The sequence below is a fragment of the Phytophthora cinnamomi genome (assembly GCF_018691715.1).
Source record: "Phytophthora cinnamomi strain GKB4 chromosome Unknown Contig71, whole genome shotgun sequence".
NCBI lineage: Eukaryota > Oomycota > Peronosporomycetes > Peronosporales > Peronosporaceae > Phytophthora > Phytophthora cinnamomi.
The window spans coordinates 415,878-433,774 of NW_027151004.1; the positions used below are offsets into that span (position 1 = coordinate 415,878).

At 54.1% G+C, this 17,897-nt stretch overlaps 8 protein-coding genes across 8 annotated transcripts; 1 reads left to right on the plus strand and 7 right to left on the minus strand.

The window, feature by feature from the left end:
* Positions 1 to 1,972: 1,972 nt before the first annotated feature.
* IUM83_14717 (GlucoKinase) lies at positions 1,973 to 3,190 on the minus strand (the record flags this gene model as incomplete). Its single annotated transcript, XM_067939485.1, has 2 exons — positions 1,973 to 3,050; positions 3,183 to 3,190. 2 exons carry the CDS (start codon positions 3,188 to 3,190, stop codon positions 1,973 to 1,975), a joined length of 1,086 nt encoding a protein of 361 aa, XP_067786127.1.
* Positions 3,191 to 4,773: 1,583 nt separating this feature from the next.
* On the minus strand, positions 4,774 to 5,988 carry IUM83_14718 (GlucoKinase; the record flags this gene model as incomplete). Its single annotated transcript, XM_067939486.1, has 2 exons — positions 4,774 to 5,899; positions 5,981 to 5,988. The coding sequence occupies 2 exons, from the start codon at positions 5,986 to 5,988 to the stop codon at positions 4,774 to 4,776; spliced, it is 1,134 nt and encodes a 377-aa protein (XP_067786133.1).
* A 1,147-nt stretch (positions 5,989 to 7,135) lies between these two features.
* Positions 7,136 to 8,197, minus strand: IUM83_14719 (GlucoKinase; the record flags this gene model as incomplete). Its single annotated transcript, XM_067939487.1, has 1 exon — positions 7,136 to 8,197. The coding sequence occupies one exon, from the start codon at positions 8,195 to 8,197 to the stop codon at positions 7,136 to 7,138; it is 1,062 nt and encodes a 353-aa protein (XP_067786132.1).
* Positions 8,198 to 9,874: 1,677 nt separating this feature from the next.
* On the minus strand, positions 9,875 to 10,600 carry IUM83_14720 (putative signaling protein; the record flags this gene model as incomplete). Its single annotated transcript, XM_067939488.1, has 3 exons — positions 9,875 to 10,048; positions 10,107 to 10,268; positions 10,367 to 10,600. The coding sequence occupies 3 exons, from the start codon at positions 10,598 to 10,600 to the stop codon at positions 9,875 to 9,877; spliced, it is 570 nt and encodes a 189-aa protein (XP_067786064.1).
* A 602-nt stretch (positions 10,601 to 11,202) lies between these two features.
* Positions 11,203 to 11,769, minus strand: IUM83_14721 (putative signaling protein; the record flags this gene model as incomplete). Its single annotated transcript, XM_067939489.1, has 4 exons — positions 11,203 to 11,226; positions 11,292 to 11,337; positions 11,394 to 11,586; positions 11,676 to 11,769. The coding sequence occupies 4 exons, from the start codon at positions 11,767 to 11,769 to the stop codon at positions 11,203 to 11,205; spliced, it is 357 nt and encodes a 118-aa protein (XP_067786065.1).
* Positions 11,770 to 11,998: 229 nt separating this feature from the next.
* IUM83_14722 (putative signaling protein) lies at positions 11,999 to 13,361 on the minus strand (the record flags this gene model as incomplete). The annotated part of the gene is made up of 4 exons (XM_067939490.1): positions 11,999 to 12,475; positions 12,551 to 12,820; positions 12,895 to 13,190; positions 13,271 to 13,361. The coding sequence occupies 4 exons, from the start codon at positions 13,359 to 13,361 to the stop codon at positions 11,999 to 12,001; spliced, it is 1,134 nt and encodes a 377-aa protein (XP_067786063.1).
* A 278-nt stretch (positions 13,362 to 13,639) lies between these two features.
* Positions 13,640 to 15,156, minus strand: IUM83_14723 (putative signaling protein; the record flags this gene model as incomplete). The annotated part of the gene is made up of 7 exons (XM_067939491.1): positions 13,640 to 13,990; positions 14,043 to 14,243; positions 14,331 to 14,399; positions 14,463 to 14,758; positions 14,838 to 14,919; positions 14,970 to 15,017; positions 15,142 to 15,156. 7 exons carry the CDS (start codon positions 15,154 to 15,156, stop codon positions 13,640 to 13,642), a joined length of 1,062 nt encoding a protein of 353 aa, XP_067786116.1.
* Positions 15,157 to 15,670: 514 nt separating this feature from the next.
* Positions 15,671 to 17,760, plus strand: IUM83_14724 (uncharacterized protein; the record flags this gene model as incomplete). Its single annotated transcript, XM_067939492.1, has 4 exons — positions 15,671 to 16,522; positions 16,603 to 16,854; positions 16,929 to 17,255; positions 17,320 to 17,760. 4 exons carry the CDS (start codon positions 15,671 to 15,673, stop codon positions 17,758 to 17,760), a joined length of 1,872 nt encoding a protein of 623 aa, XP_067786068.1.
* Positions 17,761 to 17,897: the final 137 nt, after the last annotated feature.

Consider the following 17,897-nt stretch of genomic DNA (forward strand, 5'->3'; position numbering starts at 1 on the left):
CATCCGACCATTCGATGACCCGGATTTCACGTGGCCTACACTGGATGAAATCGTTTCAGCCCAGGAACGATATGTGCATACGGTAGCTAGCCAATTCTTGGTCAGAGGTGATTCTGGTCAGGGCTGGTACCACAACAAGAGACTGTGGATCCCGAGCCAATGCAACAACCTGCTTCAAAGACTCATGGTGATTGCTCATTGCGGTGCGCAAGGTCACCGCGGCCGCGCTGCTATGATGGAACACTTTCAACGTCACTTTCATGTGGACTATTTACGCAGGAAGGTGGACAGATTCCTGGCTTCCTGCCTACTGTGCCACCATGTTAAAGGTGGAAAGGTGGTACAACGTCCATGGAGTGAAACTTTCCGCTGTCATGAGCGTAATAGAGCACTGCATTGGGATTTTCTTACAGTAGGTGAATCTTTTGGCGACGACAAGTATCTACTAGTATTGAAGGATCATGCGACACACTACTGTGAACTTGTGCCGTGTGCCACGCCGTCTAGTGCGGTTGCAGTGGCTGCGATATTAGATTGGCATGGAAGATTTGGTATCCCGCCAATTTGGATCAGCGATCAAGGTACCCATTTTAAAAATGAGGTACTCGCGGAAGTTTGTAAGCGGCTCAAATGTGAGCAGAAATTTACGGTGGCCTACAGCCCATGGATCAATGGTAGCATTGAGCGTGTCAACCGTGACGTGATCCAAGTTCTCCGAGTGATGTGTCTGGAGTACAAAAAGGACATCCGAGACTGGACAATGTTTGTTCCGCTACTGAGAGCAAGCATCAACCACACACCTGTACCTTCGCTGGGCAACAAGGCACCTGTAGAGTTGTTCTGTGCACTACCACTGCCATCCCCGCTCGAGTTCTGCGTCAACTTGGAGCAGAGAGAGGTGTTGGAGTTGACTGAACAGCCCGAATTGATAGAGCAAAAGCTGCAAGCGCTACGTGCTAGTGTCCAAACTATGCACAAGGCGGTCGACGAAGAACGAGATCGGCAAACTCAGCGCAACAAAAAAGGCCAACGAGGTGCGAAAAAGGCCAACTTTAGTGTGGGGGACTACGTGCTGCGGTCTCGTGTTGACCAAAAGCACCAGGACAAACTGCTAGTCACGTGGGTTGGCCCCTACCAGATTGTGAGAGCCGATACGCACTCCTTTGTGGTCAGACACTTGGTTACGGGAGCCGAGATGAATGTGCATGGTTCTAGATTGAAGTACTATGCAGACAAGGACTTCGAAGTAACAGAAGAAGTTCGAGAACACGTAGCATCCCAAGGAATTGTCCTGGCTGTGTCTGAGTTGAAGGAGCACCGCTGGTGTCCAAGGAAAAAGGACTACGAGGTTTTAGTGGCTTGGAAAGGGTTGGAGGCGATCGAGGACTCATGGGAGACTGTACGGTCCTTATTTAAGGATATCCCAGTCTTGCTGCGAGAGTATGTGTCCCGTGCGGCAGACACAGGGTTGACAAAGTACATTGAAAGGGCATCAAGATTTGCATCAAGTTGAAGTTGCAGAGTGATTAACCGGAGTGATGATCACGGCAACGTTTACATTCGGAAAACATTCGTGCAACATTATGTCTTGGCCCAACGACACAAGTCAAGCCAGATGTGGCCAAGGCTTGACGGGGCGGTGTAGTGGCGGGCTATAGGACCAAGCCTTGTCCACGAGCACTGGGCCGCACAGAACGTGAGGCCAAGCTGGTATAGGTGTTTAGAGGACGAGGAACCTTCTAATGCTGTAGGAGATACATTGTAGCAAGATCAGTTAGTTTACATTCTACTTCGTAGGAGAGAAGCAATAGAAGAAGGTTTACCTGGAAGCGCCAGCTTCCCTCACGTGTGTTCAAGACCGGAACCCACTACAGTATCGCTGGCTCCGACACTACAGTTGACAGCAGCTTCGATGACGCCACGAGCACCTTGATGATAGGACGGAGTCATCAAAACCTCAGGGTTCGCCAAACTATTGGTGGAGTAGCTGATAAGCGTAGAAGTGAGCGCCACGTTCTCCGAGCTCCTCTGTCAGCACGAGGTACACGGGGCAAGCGCGAATGGCGGGACTCACACGGCCCTTGTCAAACAACGAGTTCAGGAAAATGTCCTTCTTCGTGAAGTAGTCCAGGTTCTTCGGCGCCAGGCCGCCCGTGATGTAAAAACCACCGCGAGGTAGATACTTCAGCATCGCGTTACCGGCCTCACGGCCGTACGCGCCCACGAAGATCTCCAGCGTCTGGTTACACAGCTCGTTCGTCGCCGCATTTTCGCCGATCACCTTGCCCTGCTGCGTGTTGGCCTTGAGGAACTCCTCGTGTACCTTCGGGTCCACTTTCTCGGGGAACTTCTTGGCCAGGAACTCGTAGATGGTGGCCAAACCGGGGCCAGACACGATACGCTCCACCGAGAAACGCTTGGCACAGCCGATCTTTTCCTTGATTTCATTGTACAGCTCGATTTCGATCTCGTCGGCGGGGGCGAAGTCGGTGTGGCCACCCTCACAGGCGAAACACGAATATTGGCCGTCCGTACCGGGAGTCAGGAAGCACTCGCCAAGGCCAGTGCCAGCGCCGATGGTGGCCATGGGAGCGGTCTCGTCCTTAGGAGCTTCGTTGAGGACAATGTATTCGTGCGGGCGCAGGGTCAGTAGACCGTAACCCATGGCGGCGAAGTCGTTAATGAGCTTGACCGTCTTGATACCCAGCTCTTTTTCAAGGCTGGCACCGTCGATCTTCCATCCAGCCTCGACATTGGTGAAGTCCACGGTATTCTTGAGAATGGGGCCAGCACAGGCAAGAACACACGCAGCAGGCACCTCGTCCACGAGCTTGGCCTCGTTCAGGAACAGGTGGCACACCTCATTGAAGCTGCCGTACTGCTCGTTCAGGTACTTCTTGGAGAATAGCATCTCGCCGGGTGCGATGTCTCCCTTGGTGTACTTGGACCCCTTGGGGATGTTCCAAAGGGCCAGACGCGTGTTGGTGCCGCCGCAGTCGCCAGACATGATGAGGTCGTGGCCCGGTGCGGCGGTGGTACGGCCGGGAGCTCTTGCGAGGGCAGGTCACATTTGTCGTCGACTCATCACTGCAGCAAGCCACCTGCGAATGCACAGCCCGAGCAGTGGTTAGGAATGGCTGCACTACAGCGACACAGGCAAACAAACAGCGAACACGGCGTACGGGGCCATTGTGCAAGGAAAGGTGGGGGCGGGAAATAAGTCGCTTGGGCTCTCGAACGTTGATTCAGGAATGGGGACCGCTCGCGAAATCTCTCAAATCGCGGGGGACATAGCTGTTCACTTCAAGTGCATGCAAGAGCGATTTCTTGCGTTGGACCGCGCAGCAGTAGCACTCGGCGTCCGAGACGATAACGAGTGGACTGTTATATTAATACTATTGATGCGTGTTTCGAACATCAATTTCAGGTGGTGGGTTCATTACTACGGTAACTTCATGTCTTCTTGTCGTGGGACATGTAGGTGTTGCTTACACGCGCAGAATTGCCTGTCGATGGCTAGTATAGAGCCAATGTAGCAATTACGCCACATTGCCGTTCCCGACTCCCTCGCAATACGCGGGCCAAAAGCGCTTGCTCGTCCTAGATTGGAGGAGAACATCAACACGCTCAAGAGCATCCTGGATCTCCAGCGACTGAAGCTACGCGTGTCGCTCCTTTGCTCCAAGCACGTGATCGTTCCCGGCCTGTTTTCCAAGAAGTTGACTTTCGCTTCAAGTGCCAGTCCTTCCACGAGCACAGTGCCCACTGCCTGTTGGCACCGCTTCGATCCTACGAGATGCGTGTTGCATGACGACCGAAGACGGGGCATGTCCAAGAACTGTCAAGTGAATGACCGACCAGGCAACCGGTGCCGGTACCTGGGTGAGTGCTGGTGGTGAGATGAAATCAGCTGTACCAAGGAAAGCTCGGGTGGATCGTTTCTATCGTTTCTACTGGGGCCACCTTGTCCTGAACCCGATACGAGGGTCTGCTTCGTGATAGATCCGCGATCTTCAGTTTGGGCGCGTATCCTGGTCAACGCGATGCTGGTATCTCCTGCGGTGGTTTTACCACGGGCGGCCTGGCGCCGACACCTTACAGACACTGGAGACCGAATTGGCCTGCATACAGTGTACCTTGCTTTGAATCTCCGTAGCCTGGGCCGAGCGGAGCACTACGCTTATCAGCTGCTGAAGGAGGCAGTAGAGACGCGGAGCTTGAGGTCCGTGGAAGACAGTTGAGCAATTGGTCCTGCTCAAGTTGCTGAGGTGGGCGGCGTAGATCGCCGATGAATAAACCTCGACGCTGCGCCCGCATTTGGCTTCGGTGTTGCTGCACCGGAATTTCGGCGAAACCAAGCAGAAAAAAGAAAGAAACTTCTTGGTTTAGAAACACGTTAGAACGAATTCGGTGTACGTGGTAGCCATCCGCACACGCTCTGCTTGAAGAAGTCATCATCGATTGATTGCCCGGATCGAGTCCCCTGTGTTAACACCCCTCCCGGACTAGCAGCTGCTCGGTATCAGCATGACGAATCCGTGGTTTCCCCAGGCTTCACCTTGATCCAAGTGCACTTGATCAAGAGTACACAGAGCAAGATCACGGCAACGTATGCGCGCAAGCTTTCAGCTGACCGACAGGACGCATTAGAGGTTTATTATCGAACTTAACTATGTTCGCTGGCTCCGACGCTACAGTTGACAGCACGCTTCGTAAGTGACGCCACAAGCACCTTGATGATAGGACGGAATTTTCGCCATCGACTCGACTAGCTTACTCCATCTCCCGCAGAAGCTGGTACGCATAGTAGTGAGCGCCACGCTCACCCAGGTCCTCGTTCAAGACAAGATACACCGGGCAAGCGCGAATGGCGGGACTCACACGGCCCTTGTCGAACATCGCATTCAGGAAAATGTCCTTCTTCGTGAAGTAGTCCAGGTTCTTCGGCGCCAGGCCGCCCGTGATGTAAAAACCACCGCGAGGTAGATACTTCAGCATCGCGTTACCAGCCTCACGGCCGTACGCGCCCACGAAGATCTCCAGCGTCTGGTTACACAGCTCGTTCGTCGCCGCATTTTCGCCGATCACCTTGCCCTGCTGCGTGTTGGCCTTGAGGAACTCCTCGTGCACCTTCGGGTCCACTTTCTCGGGGAACTTCTTGGCCAGGAATTCGTAGATGGTGGCCAAACCGGGGCCAGACACGATGCGCTCCACAGAGAAACGCTTGGCACAGCCGATCTTTTCCTTGATTTCATTGTACAGCTCGATTTCGATCTCGTCGGCGGGGGCGAAATCAGTGTGGCCACCCTCACAGGCGAAGCACGAATACTGGCCGTCCGTACCGGGAGTCAGGAAGCACTCGCCAAGGCCGGTGCCAGCGCCGATGGTGGCCATGGGAGCGGTCTCGTCCTTAGGAGCTTCGTTGAGGACAATGTATTCGTGCGGGCGCAGGGTCAGTAGACCGTAACCCATGGCGGCGAAGTCGTTAATGAGCTTGACCGTCTTGATACCCAGCTCTTTTTCAAGGCTGGCACCGTCGATCTTCCATCCAGCCTCGACATTGGTGAAGTCCACGGTATTCTTGAGAATGGGGCCAGCACAGGCAAGAACACACGCAGCAGGCACCTCGTCCACGAGCTTGGCCTCGTTCAGGAACAGGTGGCACACCTCATTGAAGCTGCCGTACTGCTCGTTCAGGTACTTCTTGGAGAATAGCATCTCGCCGGGTGCGATGTCTCCCTTGGTGTACTTGGACCCCTTGGGGATGTTCCAAAGGGCCAGACGCGTGTTGGTGCCGCCGCAGTCGCCAGACATGATGAGGTCGTGGCCCGGTGCGGCGGTGGCGGCCGGGGTCGCGACAACATTTGTCGTCGACTCATCACTGCAGCATCCAAGCCACCTGCGGATGCACAGCCCGAGCAGTGGTTAGGAATGGCTACACTACAGCGACACAGGCAAACAAACACCGAACACGGCGTACGGGGCCATTGTGCAAGGAAAGGTGGGGGCGGGAAATTAGTCGCTTGGGCTCTCGAACGTTGATTCAGGAATGGGGACCGCTCGCGAAATCTCTCAAATCGCGGGGGACATAGCTGTTCACTTCAAGTGCATGCAAGAGCGATTTCTTGCGTTGGACCGCGCAGCAGTAGCACTCGGCGTCCGAGACGATAACGAGTGGACTGGATTTCGATCCAGGGACAACTTCAACTTGCTTAGAAATGGCAGATAGAAATGTAGAACCCGTTCCCGAGTAGCGGGACTTCGTCCTAGATTGGAGGAGAACATCAACACGAAGAGCACCTGGACTCCAGGCTGAAGCTAGCGTGTCGCTCCTTTGCTCCAATTACGTGAGTTCCGTTTTATTGACTTTCGTTCAAGTGCAGTCCTTCCACGAGCACAGTATTGGCACCGCTTCGATCCTACGAGATGCGTGTTGCATGACGACCGAAGACGGGGGCACGTCCAAGAACTGTCAAGTGAATGACCGACCAGGCAACCGGTTACCAAGCAGAGTGCTGGTGGTTGCAGCCCAAATGGGTGGATCGTTTCTATCGTTTCTACTGGGGACCTTGTCCTGAAGATACGGTCTGCTTCGTGATAGATCCGCGATCTTCAGTTTGCGTATCCTGGTCAAATGGTCCTGCCCCACTCGACACCTTACAGACACTGGAGACCGAATTGGCCTGCATACTGTACCTTGCTTTGAATCTCCGTAGCCTAGCCGAGCGGAGCAAATCCGCGGAGGCAAAGACGCGGAGCTTGAGGTCCGCGGAAGACAGTTGCAATTGGTCCTGCTCAAGTTGCAGCTCGCCGATGAATCTGCTGCGCCTGTGGCTTCTTTGCAGATCCTCCAAGAGACTTCAACACGGAACGAATTCACCCATCCGCACAGCGAACCCGATCGACCCTCGCTGTGTTAACATCCCGGACGGCACTGCTCGAGCATGACGCTTTCCAGGCCCACCTTGATCCAAGTGCACTTGGATCAAGGTCACAGAGCAAATCAAAATCTAAGCTTTCAGCTGAACAGGACGCATTAGAGGTTTATTATCGAACACATTCGGACGCTACGTTGACACGCTGTAAGTGCGCCACCACTGTAGTAACGGCGATTTTCGCCATCGACTCGACTAGCTTACTCCATCTCCCGCAGAAGCTGGTACGCATAGTAGTGAGCGCCACGCTCACCCAGGTCCTCGTTCAAGACAAGGTACACAGGGCAAGCGCGAATGGCGGGACTCACACGGCCCTTGTCGAACATCGCATTCAGGAAAATGTCCTTCTTTGTGAAGTAGTCCAGGTTCTTCGGCGCCAGACCGCCCGTGATGTAGAAACCACCGCGAGGCAGGTACTTCAGCATCGCGTTACCAGCCTCACGGCCGTACGCGCCCACGAAGATCTCCAGCGTCTGGTTACACAGCTCGTTCGTCTTGGCGTTCTCGCCGATCACCTTGCCCTGCTGCGTGTTGGCCTTGAGGAACTCCTCGTGCACCTTCGGGTCCACTTTCTCGGGGAACTTCTTGGCCAGGAACTCGTAGATGGTGGCCAGACCGGGGCCCGACACGATGCGCTCAATCGAGAAGCGCTTGCCGCAGCCCAGCTTGGACTTGATCTCGTTGTACAGCTCGATTTCGATCTCGTCGGCGGGGGCGAAATCAGTGTGGCCGCCCTCACAGGCGAAGCACGAGTACTGGCCATCCGTACCGGGAGTCAGGAAGCACTCACCCAGACCGGTACCGGCACCGATGGTGGCCATGGGAGCGGTCTCATCCTTGGGGGCGTCGTTCAGCACGATGTACTCGTGCGGGCGCAGGGTCAACAAACCGTAGCCCATGCCAGCGAAGTCGTTGATCAAACGGACCTTCTTGATACCGAGCTCCTTCTCAAGGCCAGGGCCGTCGATCTTCCAGCCGAACTCGACGTTGGTGAAGTCCACAGTGTTCTTCAGGATAGGACCGGCGCAAGCGAGAACGCAGGCAGCAGGCACCTCGTTCACGAGCTTGGCCTCGTTCAGGAAGAGGTGGCACACCTCGGCGAAGCTCGCATACTCCTCGTTCAGGTACTTTTTGGAGAACAGCATCTCGCCGGGAGCGATATCGCCCTTGATGTGCTTGGCCTCCTTGGGGATGTTCCACAGCGACAGACGCGTGTTGGTGCCGCCGCAGTCGCCGGACATGATGAGATCGGTCGCAGCCATGGTGCTGAAGTGCGGAGAGTGGGTGGTGTCCTTGGTGTCCAGCTACTTGAGCTCTTGAACGTCGAATTGGGAATGAGAGCATCGAAGATCTTGACTGACGCCCGTCGCCGTATTGTTGGCGAGGGGTGCGTCGCCGTCTTTGAACCGGAGCGGTGGCTCTCTGAAGCTCAAGTTGGCGTACTCGTTCAGCGATTGCCATCTGCGATACTCATACCGCGCCGTGTATGCCCTGCGAACCGTGGGCCAGAGCCATTTTGACAGAGGTTTAACGGGGATTTGGCGAGTCTGCTGCGTCGAGGTGGCCCATAAACCGCTGGCTGTCCCTCCGCTTACGCCGATCGGAGGCAGCGATTGCTGATTCAACTTCAGTTTTCGCGGTTTATGCAGCGCGCAAGATTTTTTTTCTTGTCGAGACTCGAAATGGCTCGAGCAGCAGTGGCAGCAGCTGTGGCTTTGGGTCTCTCGACGACGGAGCACGGGGTCTGCTTTACTGTGTAGCTGGTCCGGTGAGTATGAGACAACGTCGACGGCGCGGCGATATCTCGGCGGTGGACCGATTCTGCGGCCAGGCGACATCGCGTTGATGCCGCCGACGGCGACGCCGGCCAGAGCTCTCTGCTGGGAGGCAAAGACATGCCGAGGTCAAGTTGCAGGCAGGTTGATCCGGATGCTCAACAGTTGGCTGCCTTCCGCTTCGACTCGAGCTGAACAACAGCAGCCCTGCTCATGGGCTTCAACCATGCGGATTCCTCTCCTGCCTGCAGCGGTCCTGTTGACATAGATACGAGGGGCTGATGCGGTGTGTGAATACTCACGGCAAAAGGTCTATGCACGACTTGCAGTTGAAAGCCTGCTCGTTTCTCGACGGACGTCAGTCGCCACGTGGCTAACCTCCAACAACCTTGCCTCCCCCTCTCCCAGTCGTGAGAGATCAACTCCAGCCACTTTTAACCCCCATCAGGCTGAATAGGCTGAAGCAACGCCCTCGACGCTGTCAACTGCTGCCGTTGCCTTCCTTGGTGAGAAAGGCGGCGCGTCTTTGCTGCCTCAGCAAGTTAATCAGCCAGGTGTCAAATCACTGATTTGAAATCAGATTCGGTGTCGTTGAAGCTACACGCCAAGTGTTGCCGTACAATGCACGGCCGTACATGTACTGTGCAAATGAGTGCCGTAGATACATACAGCTAGCTATGTGGAAGATGACGAAGCTATGATATCCTGCACTATGGGTGTTGATTAACTTGCTCTCGGTCTCTTCTGGCCGAAGCTCGGCATGATCGTAGCGGTTAAATGAGCGCGTGCTTCTTGTAATACCGAGCTCTGAGCTGGTGACGATCATGATCATGCACGGATTCGGTCAGTTATCATCACGGATAGCGAGGTAACAGCGCGCTCGGTCCCGTAGATCTAGCTCCGTTCATCATCGGCTGCCACGTTCAGCAACTGTGAACACGTGTGTGCTACAGAATATCCTCCGCCCGTTAATTGACACGAAGACGGCCGATTTGATCTGTAGGTAGTTGATTCAGCATAGTGGTCTAACCTTCGCGTGGTCTAGAGGTCTACTACTCACATTATAGGCTCCACCGTGCATACTTGTAGCTACGCTCCATGACATCACCCAGTAGCAATATACCAACGAAACACGCGAGGAGACTACCGCAGCTAGCGATCACTTTATGACGAATCCTCCACTTTCCACTCCGTCCTCGTCGAACGGGTAGCTTGCGGCTTCCATTCCCGAATTGTGCGTCCGCAACTTGCGATGCCCATGGTGATAGCGCTGCCCAGTCGAAGCAGCTCGCTGTTTTGAACAAGCGTCAGCTGACATATTAATGCACAACACGCGCACTAATGAACACAATTAGATAGCGATCGCTCGGTAGGATGGTTATCACAGACCACGCACCACACGGAAAAGGATCCAAAACGCAGCCGTGGTTGTGAAAAATTCAATGAATGTCGAGATGGCTACAACTCCGGCGGTAAGTTTCATCTCGGCAGCTTGCGTTCTTTGAGCTATCATGCCAAGATAGACACCGAGGGGAGCAAATAGCCCCCGCCTGCAATTCTGCGTAGAAGGGTGAAGAGAGCGATGAGCTTGATGTGTTTGGCAACTTTCTGCTTGTTCACAATGTCTGACATTGTCGAAGATGATAGGCGTCTCACCTGCCACACAACGAGGTAAAGGTACAGGTGAAAGAAGCAGCTCAACACGTCGAGAAGGACATCTAAAAGGTGATGCTGTATCAGCACGTTCTTGCGCGCTTCTTCCTCCAGTTCGAGAAAGAATGGGACAGTGGACGCAATTCTGAGACCAACGAACACCCCTCCAACGGCGCAGACCAGCGAGAGCATCGCCAGATCAACCTCGTCCTCTCTCGTCAACTCCAGGGCGTTCATGCCCGTAAAATGCATACACCAAATCACCGAGAGCGATAGATGAGAGAATCATCAGCAGAAATTTTTCTCTGGAGACAACTGCGGTGCGCCATTTCTCCATCAACTGGATCGCTTTCGTACACGCAAACGCATGCCTTTAAGTGAGCAGGTGTACTTTCGATGCACACATATAACAACGAGCGCAAGGACATGCTTCGTACTGCAGAAACTCCCTGTGATTGCAATCAAGTACGAAAGGACGATCCTTGATGCCAACCAGTGCTGCGAAATCATTTCCCTCTCGTCAACCATTCCTGTACTGGCCTGGTTAGTATCGAGTCGGCGAACCAATAAAGGGTATGCGGCGAACCAAAGTGCAGCTGGCTAACCAGTAGTACAGCAACAGTGACCCGTGCGATGCCAGAACGGCAGCCTCGGTGCGATCTACGACGATTCGAGGGGTATTTTCATTGTTTTCGATGATGCCTCCGAGCATAATGCACCACAGTCGCCAGAACAGGGGTGTAACCTTACGCACAATCTTAGCACCTCCAAACGGGAAGCTGCAAGGGGGGCCAGGATTTACTTTGCTGCGGCTGTCGACTTCATTCTCGCTGGGAGCTTCAGTTTTTTTTTCGATTGGCAGTCTGGATTACAGAGCAAACGATAAAGACAAGAAAAACAAATATTTCGCTGCATAGGATTCGCTTACCGGCAACTCAGCGCGTTGGGCAGCTTGTGTTCGAGGAACTATGGGTCTAGTAACGCGATAGTCAGCCCCACCAGCACATCGAGCACCGCAAAAATGAGTGACAGGATTGTGAGGCCTAGCTCAAAGTCCATTTCAAGAGCTGAGCCGTCTTCGGTTTCCAGATCCAGCGATGGCATGCCCGTAAAATGCATGCACCAGATGCCACATCCCCCGAGCGCCAACGAAGACAATGCCGGCATCACGCGCTTTTGCGTGACACTTTTCATGCGGCGCCGATTCTCCATCAACTGGATTGCTATCCATACAACCAGATACATGTACAGTCATCGATATTACTCATCAGGACATCACAGTAATCCCCATGAAAAAAATTAAGTGACTCACTGCAGTAACTTCTGGGGGTAGAGATCATAAACAACAGTAGGATCATGGCCCACGACCAGTGCTGCCGAATACCAACACCATCCTCGCCAACCATTCGTTCGTTGCTCCGACAACCAATGCGAATACTTCCTGTCCCTCCGAGCCGACTACCAATAATATCGTCACGGTTGTAAACTTACAACCAAGTTCCACAGCGAGAACGACAGGTCTTTCACGGGGGCACCATGAATAACTTTGAAACAGAATCTCAAAGGAACCCGTAGCACGATATTAATCGAAGGATTTTAATTGTTCGTAGATGTGAGCATTTGTGGTAACCAAACTTACACCTCGTTGAACATGCTCTCAGATGACTTTCGGCCAGCCCCACCAACCGATTCTTGAGGTCCTGTCGACCGTGTTCTACCGATAGATTCCGCTCCGGTTGTAGCCTTTGGTCCGTTGTTCTCGCTCACGCGCACGCTGTTTTCTGTAGCTTTTGCTTGACCAACAACAATTTTGCGCGGGGCACCGGGCTCACGCTTGCTAACCCTGCTTAAGTTTGATGCCATTGATGCGATGTTGCGCACGCTCGATGCTACGCTCCATGTCATCACCCAATAGCAGAAGAGCAGTGAACCATGCGAAGCCAAGATGGCGGCCTGAGACCCCTTGACGTGAACACCACCACTTCCCATTCCGCCCTCGACGAATGTATAGCTGGCGGCTCCCATTCCAGAATAATGCGTCCCACAAACTGCTATGCCCATGATGAGAGCGCTACCCAGTCGAAGCACCTCGCTGTCCTGAAAAAATGTCAGCTATACAAAACGCGTAAATACAACAATGAGCATAGTTAGAACGCGATCGAGCACTCATTGCCACAAATCACTCACCGCTCGAAACAGGATCCAAAACGCAGCTGTGGCTGTGAAAAATGCGATGAGTGCCGAGACCACCACAACGCCAGCGGCCAGCGTCATGCTAGCTTGTGTTCTTTGAGCCATCATGCCGAGGTAGTGCATGACGAGCACGCCAAGAGCAGCAAACAACCCCCCGCCTGCAATTCTGGGCAGACGGGAGAAAAGGGCGATGAGTTTGATGCGTTTAGCAACTTTTTGCTTGTTCACGACGTCGGACATAGCAGTTGCCGCCAGGTCTTTCACCTAGTTCACAAAGGTCGCATGAGCGTACACGAACAAAAATGCAGGAGCCTCAATGAATCAGGATTTTGCCGTACCAGAATGCTTTTGCGTTTTTCCTGCTCCAACTCGAGGAAGAAAGGATCAGCGGACGCAATTTTGAGGCCGACGAACACACCTCCGACAGCGCAGATGAACGAGAGTATTGTTAGACCAGCTTCGAAGTCCACCGTCAGGACCGCTCCATCTTCGCGTGTTAATTCCAGAGCGTTCATGCCAGTAAAGTGCATGCACCAAATCCCGCAACCTCCCAGTGCGACCGACGAAAGAAGCATCAGAGTGAGTTTGTCCTTGGAATCAATTGCGCTGCGCCATTTCTCCATCAACTGGATTGCTGTCAAGCACCATACCAACACGAAGCAATACAAGTTAGAAACTGTTGTGATGGAGGGATGGCCAGGACGATCTACGCACTGCAGAAGCTCCCCGTGACAGCAATGAGGTACGAAAGGAAAATCTTTGACACCAGCCAGTGCTGCGATATGGCCTCGTCGCCGCTAGCCATTGCCTTGCCCGACGTACTGTTGCGCTTCTGTCTCGTACCCGGGAAATTGGTGAATACCTAAAGCTGGTCGTTCGAGGACGAGCACTAAAGGAGCAAATAATCATTCTGTGCTGTATTTTTAGGGGAATCGAGTTCGAAGTCGGTATTTGCTGTTGTGCAATCGGGCTCATTGCCAAAGTTACATCTTAGTCAAGCCGCCGATACGACCGGTTCTAAAACAATGCGTTAATGAAAGAAATGCACAACTAACAATTGGTATTGAGTCTATGACAGCCAAATCAATCAGCTGCATAAATTTTCTGGCTGCTTCCTTTTCGACTCTTGGAGCTCTTGTCTCGTTTAGAGACGCCTTCACGGATGGTTGTTGCTGTCATGGTCATCTCAGCTTTCCGCACGCTGCGCACCACACTGAAGCTAGCGAGCCAGTAACACGTCAGCAGCGCCCCATGTGACGCTACAATTGCAGCCTCGGAGCGATTGATGATGAATCGCGTGGTGTTCTCAAAGTTTTCGCTGCTAGGCTTGTACGACGCAGCTCCCATACCACAGTAGTGGGTAGCACAAACTGCAACACCCATGATCAGAGCACTTCCCAGTCGCAAAAGTTCACTATCAGGCATAAACGTCAGCTGCAGGTGGTGTTAGTAAACCGGTTGAAACAGCGTCGTAAAAATCGCTTACCGCTCGGAACAAAATCCAAAAGGCTGCGTTGGCAGTAAAAAATGCGATGAAGACCGATAGTGCCACAATCCCCCCGCTGAGTTCCATGGTAGCATTCATACGCTGCGCCATCATACCTAGGTAGTGCATACCTAGGACGCCAAGTGCTGCAAAAGCCCCTCCGAGCATAATAAGCCATAGTCGCGAGAAGAGGGCAATGATCTATGCCACAAACACAAGGACGGCGATATTGTCAATCTCCCGCATACCACAGGTATCACAGAACAGCTAAAAGCAGGTGTTGCTTACTTTGATGCGACGAGTGACCGCACTTTTGTTCACCACCGTGGACATTTTGACGCTTTTCAGGTTTGCAGCCTGGAGGACAACAAGGATATGAGTTTCTACGGACTTGGCTCACTCACTTTGAACTCTTCTTACCAGCATCTCTTTGCGCCTAGCCGCTTCCATCTCAAGGAAGTATGGATCCATGGACGCGATTTTCAGCCCCACGAGCACGCCGAGCACCGCGAAAATGAAGGATAGGATGGTTAAACCCAGCTCGAAGTCCATCTCAAGAGCCGACCCGTCCTCCAGGTCCAATTCCAGTGCCGTCATGCCCGTGAAGTGCGTGCACCAGATACCACAACCGCCGAGCGCAAACGCAGAGAGAACCAGCATCACCCGCTTGTGCAAGGTATCTTCGACGCGGCGCCAATTCTCCATGAGTTGAATTGCTACAACGAAAAAATGAAAAAAAGTAGAGAGGTGAAAAACAACGCTCAAGTGACGGTCTAGATAGACACGAGGACTCACTGCAGTAGCTCCCAGTGGTGGAGATCAAGTAGGACAGCAGGATCATCGACCATGACCAGTATTGTTGGATGGCCGCCATTTTCTACGCGGAAAGGTTGCAGCGCTGACGCGTTCAATCTTGCTTTCGTGGACAGCGGAGCTGTCCGTCTGGCCCGTGGAGTGGTGGTTGTTTGCGAAACCCTAAGAATAACGCGAGGAACAATGCGAAGAAGACCTTGTCATTTTGCTCTGCTGGCTAAATTTGCCTGTGTGCAGTGTCTGCCGCCGTGCAACAAAACTGATCAAGATGAAGCAGCTAATCTACCTGCGGCTTATGCAGCTTATAAAAGAGTGCCAAGGTTCATTTCGCGGTAGGATCAGGACGAGAGGATGTTTGCGTGGATAGCACCATGCAATGCACGATGTTCTCTGCAAGTGTTACCTTCGGCAGCCCCCCTATTCTGGCGATGCAGGCACAAACGCCCCCTATTCTGGCGATACAATCATTATGATGATGTTTATTCCACGCGATCGACCAATCACATCTGTTCATCCCGCTTAATTCACCTCCGATCCCACACATTCAACCCCGCATCCTACACCTGTACCACTGCAACGCCGGACCGACGCAACCTAAGCGGGAGATCCATGTCGCATGTTCCGGCACACTGTGCCACCTGAGCCCTCCGCCTCTCCCTTCCACGCTATTCGAGAACTCGAGGGCATACAAAAGCCCAGTCGCCACTTCACTACGACACGAAGGCGTCCTGTGCTCAAATCGGCGCGGAGCGGTCCCTGTTGCCGCTAGCCTTCCCTTCCTCCCTTCACACCCAGAACGCCTCCGCTCGGACACCATGGCGGCGGGGCTCCCGGACGACCTGGTGCTCGAGTACGACATGCTGCAGCTCGTGGACGGCGACGACAGCAGCTTCCACATGGACGCGGCGGCTCCGCCGTCCCCGTCGGCCGCCGCGCACGTGGAGGAGCTGCTGGCCAGCTGCTCCGTGGGCGTGAGCATCGCCACGGCCGACGCCTCGAGCGGCTCTGCGGCGGCCGCGGCCTCGGCCTCGTGCGCGTCGTCGGCCTGCGCGGCCGGAGGCGCCGGCTGCTCGTCGGCCACGGCCGCCAAGTCGCCCGAGCCGGCGGAGACCAACACTCAGGACGAGTTTGCCGCCTTCCTATTGGACGGCGAGCAGTTCCTACGCGACATGGAGAAGGTGGTAAAATTAGACCTGGAGAGCGAGAATCAGAAGAATCAGACGGCGCTCGAGCAGAGTGATGGTGCCATCGACCTGGACGCGTTCACGGACCTGGACATGCTGCCGTCGCCCTGCCCGAGCGCGCCCAGCACGTGCCCGAGCACGGCGGACGGCTCGCCCTGCAAGAACGACGCGGACGAGTTCGACGTCGAGTGCCCTCTGCTGGCGGACGAGCACAAGCGGCTCGAGGAGGAGCAGGCCCGGAGGTTCCACGAGGCCATCTCGGGCCACGTGCTGCCCCCCATGTCGCCGCCCCGCGGGCTGCCGCACACGGACTCGACGCTGTCCACGACGTCCGAGCTGTCGGACGTGTCGTCGCTGGGCCACACGGACGGCAGCGTGTCGGCCTCGCCGCTGCCCTCGATGCCCGAGGAGGCGGACAAGCAGCCAGAGACGCTGGAGACGCACGACGAAGAGGATGAGGAGATGGAGGAGGAGGCCATGGAGGTGCGTGGTCGGTGGAGGTGGACGGAGGTGGAGAGCTTTGTGTCTGAGTGATGGTGGTTGGTTGCTGTTGTTGTGTGCAGGACGAGATGGATTTGTTGGAGAAGGAGGCCAAGTACCTGGACGCGCAGAGGGACTTCTTGCAGTCTCGAGCCAAGTCGAGCCGCCCGCAGCGGAAGAGTATTAAGCAGCGCCGCCCGCGCGACACGGAACAGCCCAAGCTGCTGGCTAAAAGCCAGGAAGACAACCAGCTGCTGAACGACCTCGTGAACCAGCAGAAAATCTACCAGGACAACTTTAAGGCCATGCTGGCGTTTGCTCCTGTGAACGATGTGGTATGTTGGATGTTAGGCTGTTGCTATTGTGTTGCGGGAGTTCTGATTTGGTGTTGATTGCTTTGTGTGAACAGCGAATGGCGTTGATGACTCCGATGGAATCGTACATTCGTCTTGGCAAGGACTTCAACGAGAGGAGAAAAACTATTCTGTCTCTTCGTGAGGAGAAGCTCGACATGACATACAAATTTATCGAACAGAAAGCCGCTGGCTTGGACATTAATCAGCCGTACCAATACTCGGACATGTTCGAGAAGTTCGGCAAGCACTACTGCGTGAACTTTGCTATCTCCAAGTACGACGGAGTGAGCGTCTTCCAGGTTGGACGCGCTATTTACGAGCAGATCGCAGGGAAGGACGAGGCGTTGAACAACGCGATTGGAAGCACAACTATCCGCGAGGTATGTCAATTTGTATCGCGTGTTATTACAATTCATGCTTTTGCTAACCCTTGCATTTGTGCAGTCGTTTGATACAATCAAGTGTAACTTCATGCACCAGCGCATCGTCTCAAGTATGAACTGGGAAGGCGAGGATGCCGATAAGATGCCGGACATGGAGTCGAATGCGATTTTCTACTGCCGCTTCGGTGACAACTCAGCAGTTCTAGCAACAGATTACATCGACCAGGACGACCTGCACCCGTACGACACATCAAACCGCATTCGAAAGGATGTTTCTAGCGGCGTGGTGCTGTCTGGCCACAAAGATGCAAACGGCAAGAAGTTCGTAGTGATGAAGCGTTATCTGATGGCCAAGTACCACATGTACCCCCACAAGGTGTCCCAGGAGCAGCAGGATCGCTTCTTCGCCAGCATGCCGAAGTGCCACGACACAATGAAGACGCTCATTGTCGACCGCTTACAGCGCAACGAGACGGGTTGTCCTTGCGCAGGCGAGGAATGAGTGGCTCAGTCGCTATGACGATCTGGAGACACGTTATCAGGTCCCCGTGGCCGTGCTGGCGAGGACGACGTCTCACCAGCTCGCTTCGGGCTTTCATTTTTTTTACTCAAGTGGTTCGTTTCCCCCGTGTCCGGATT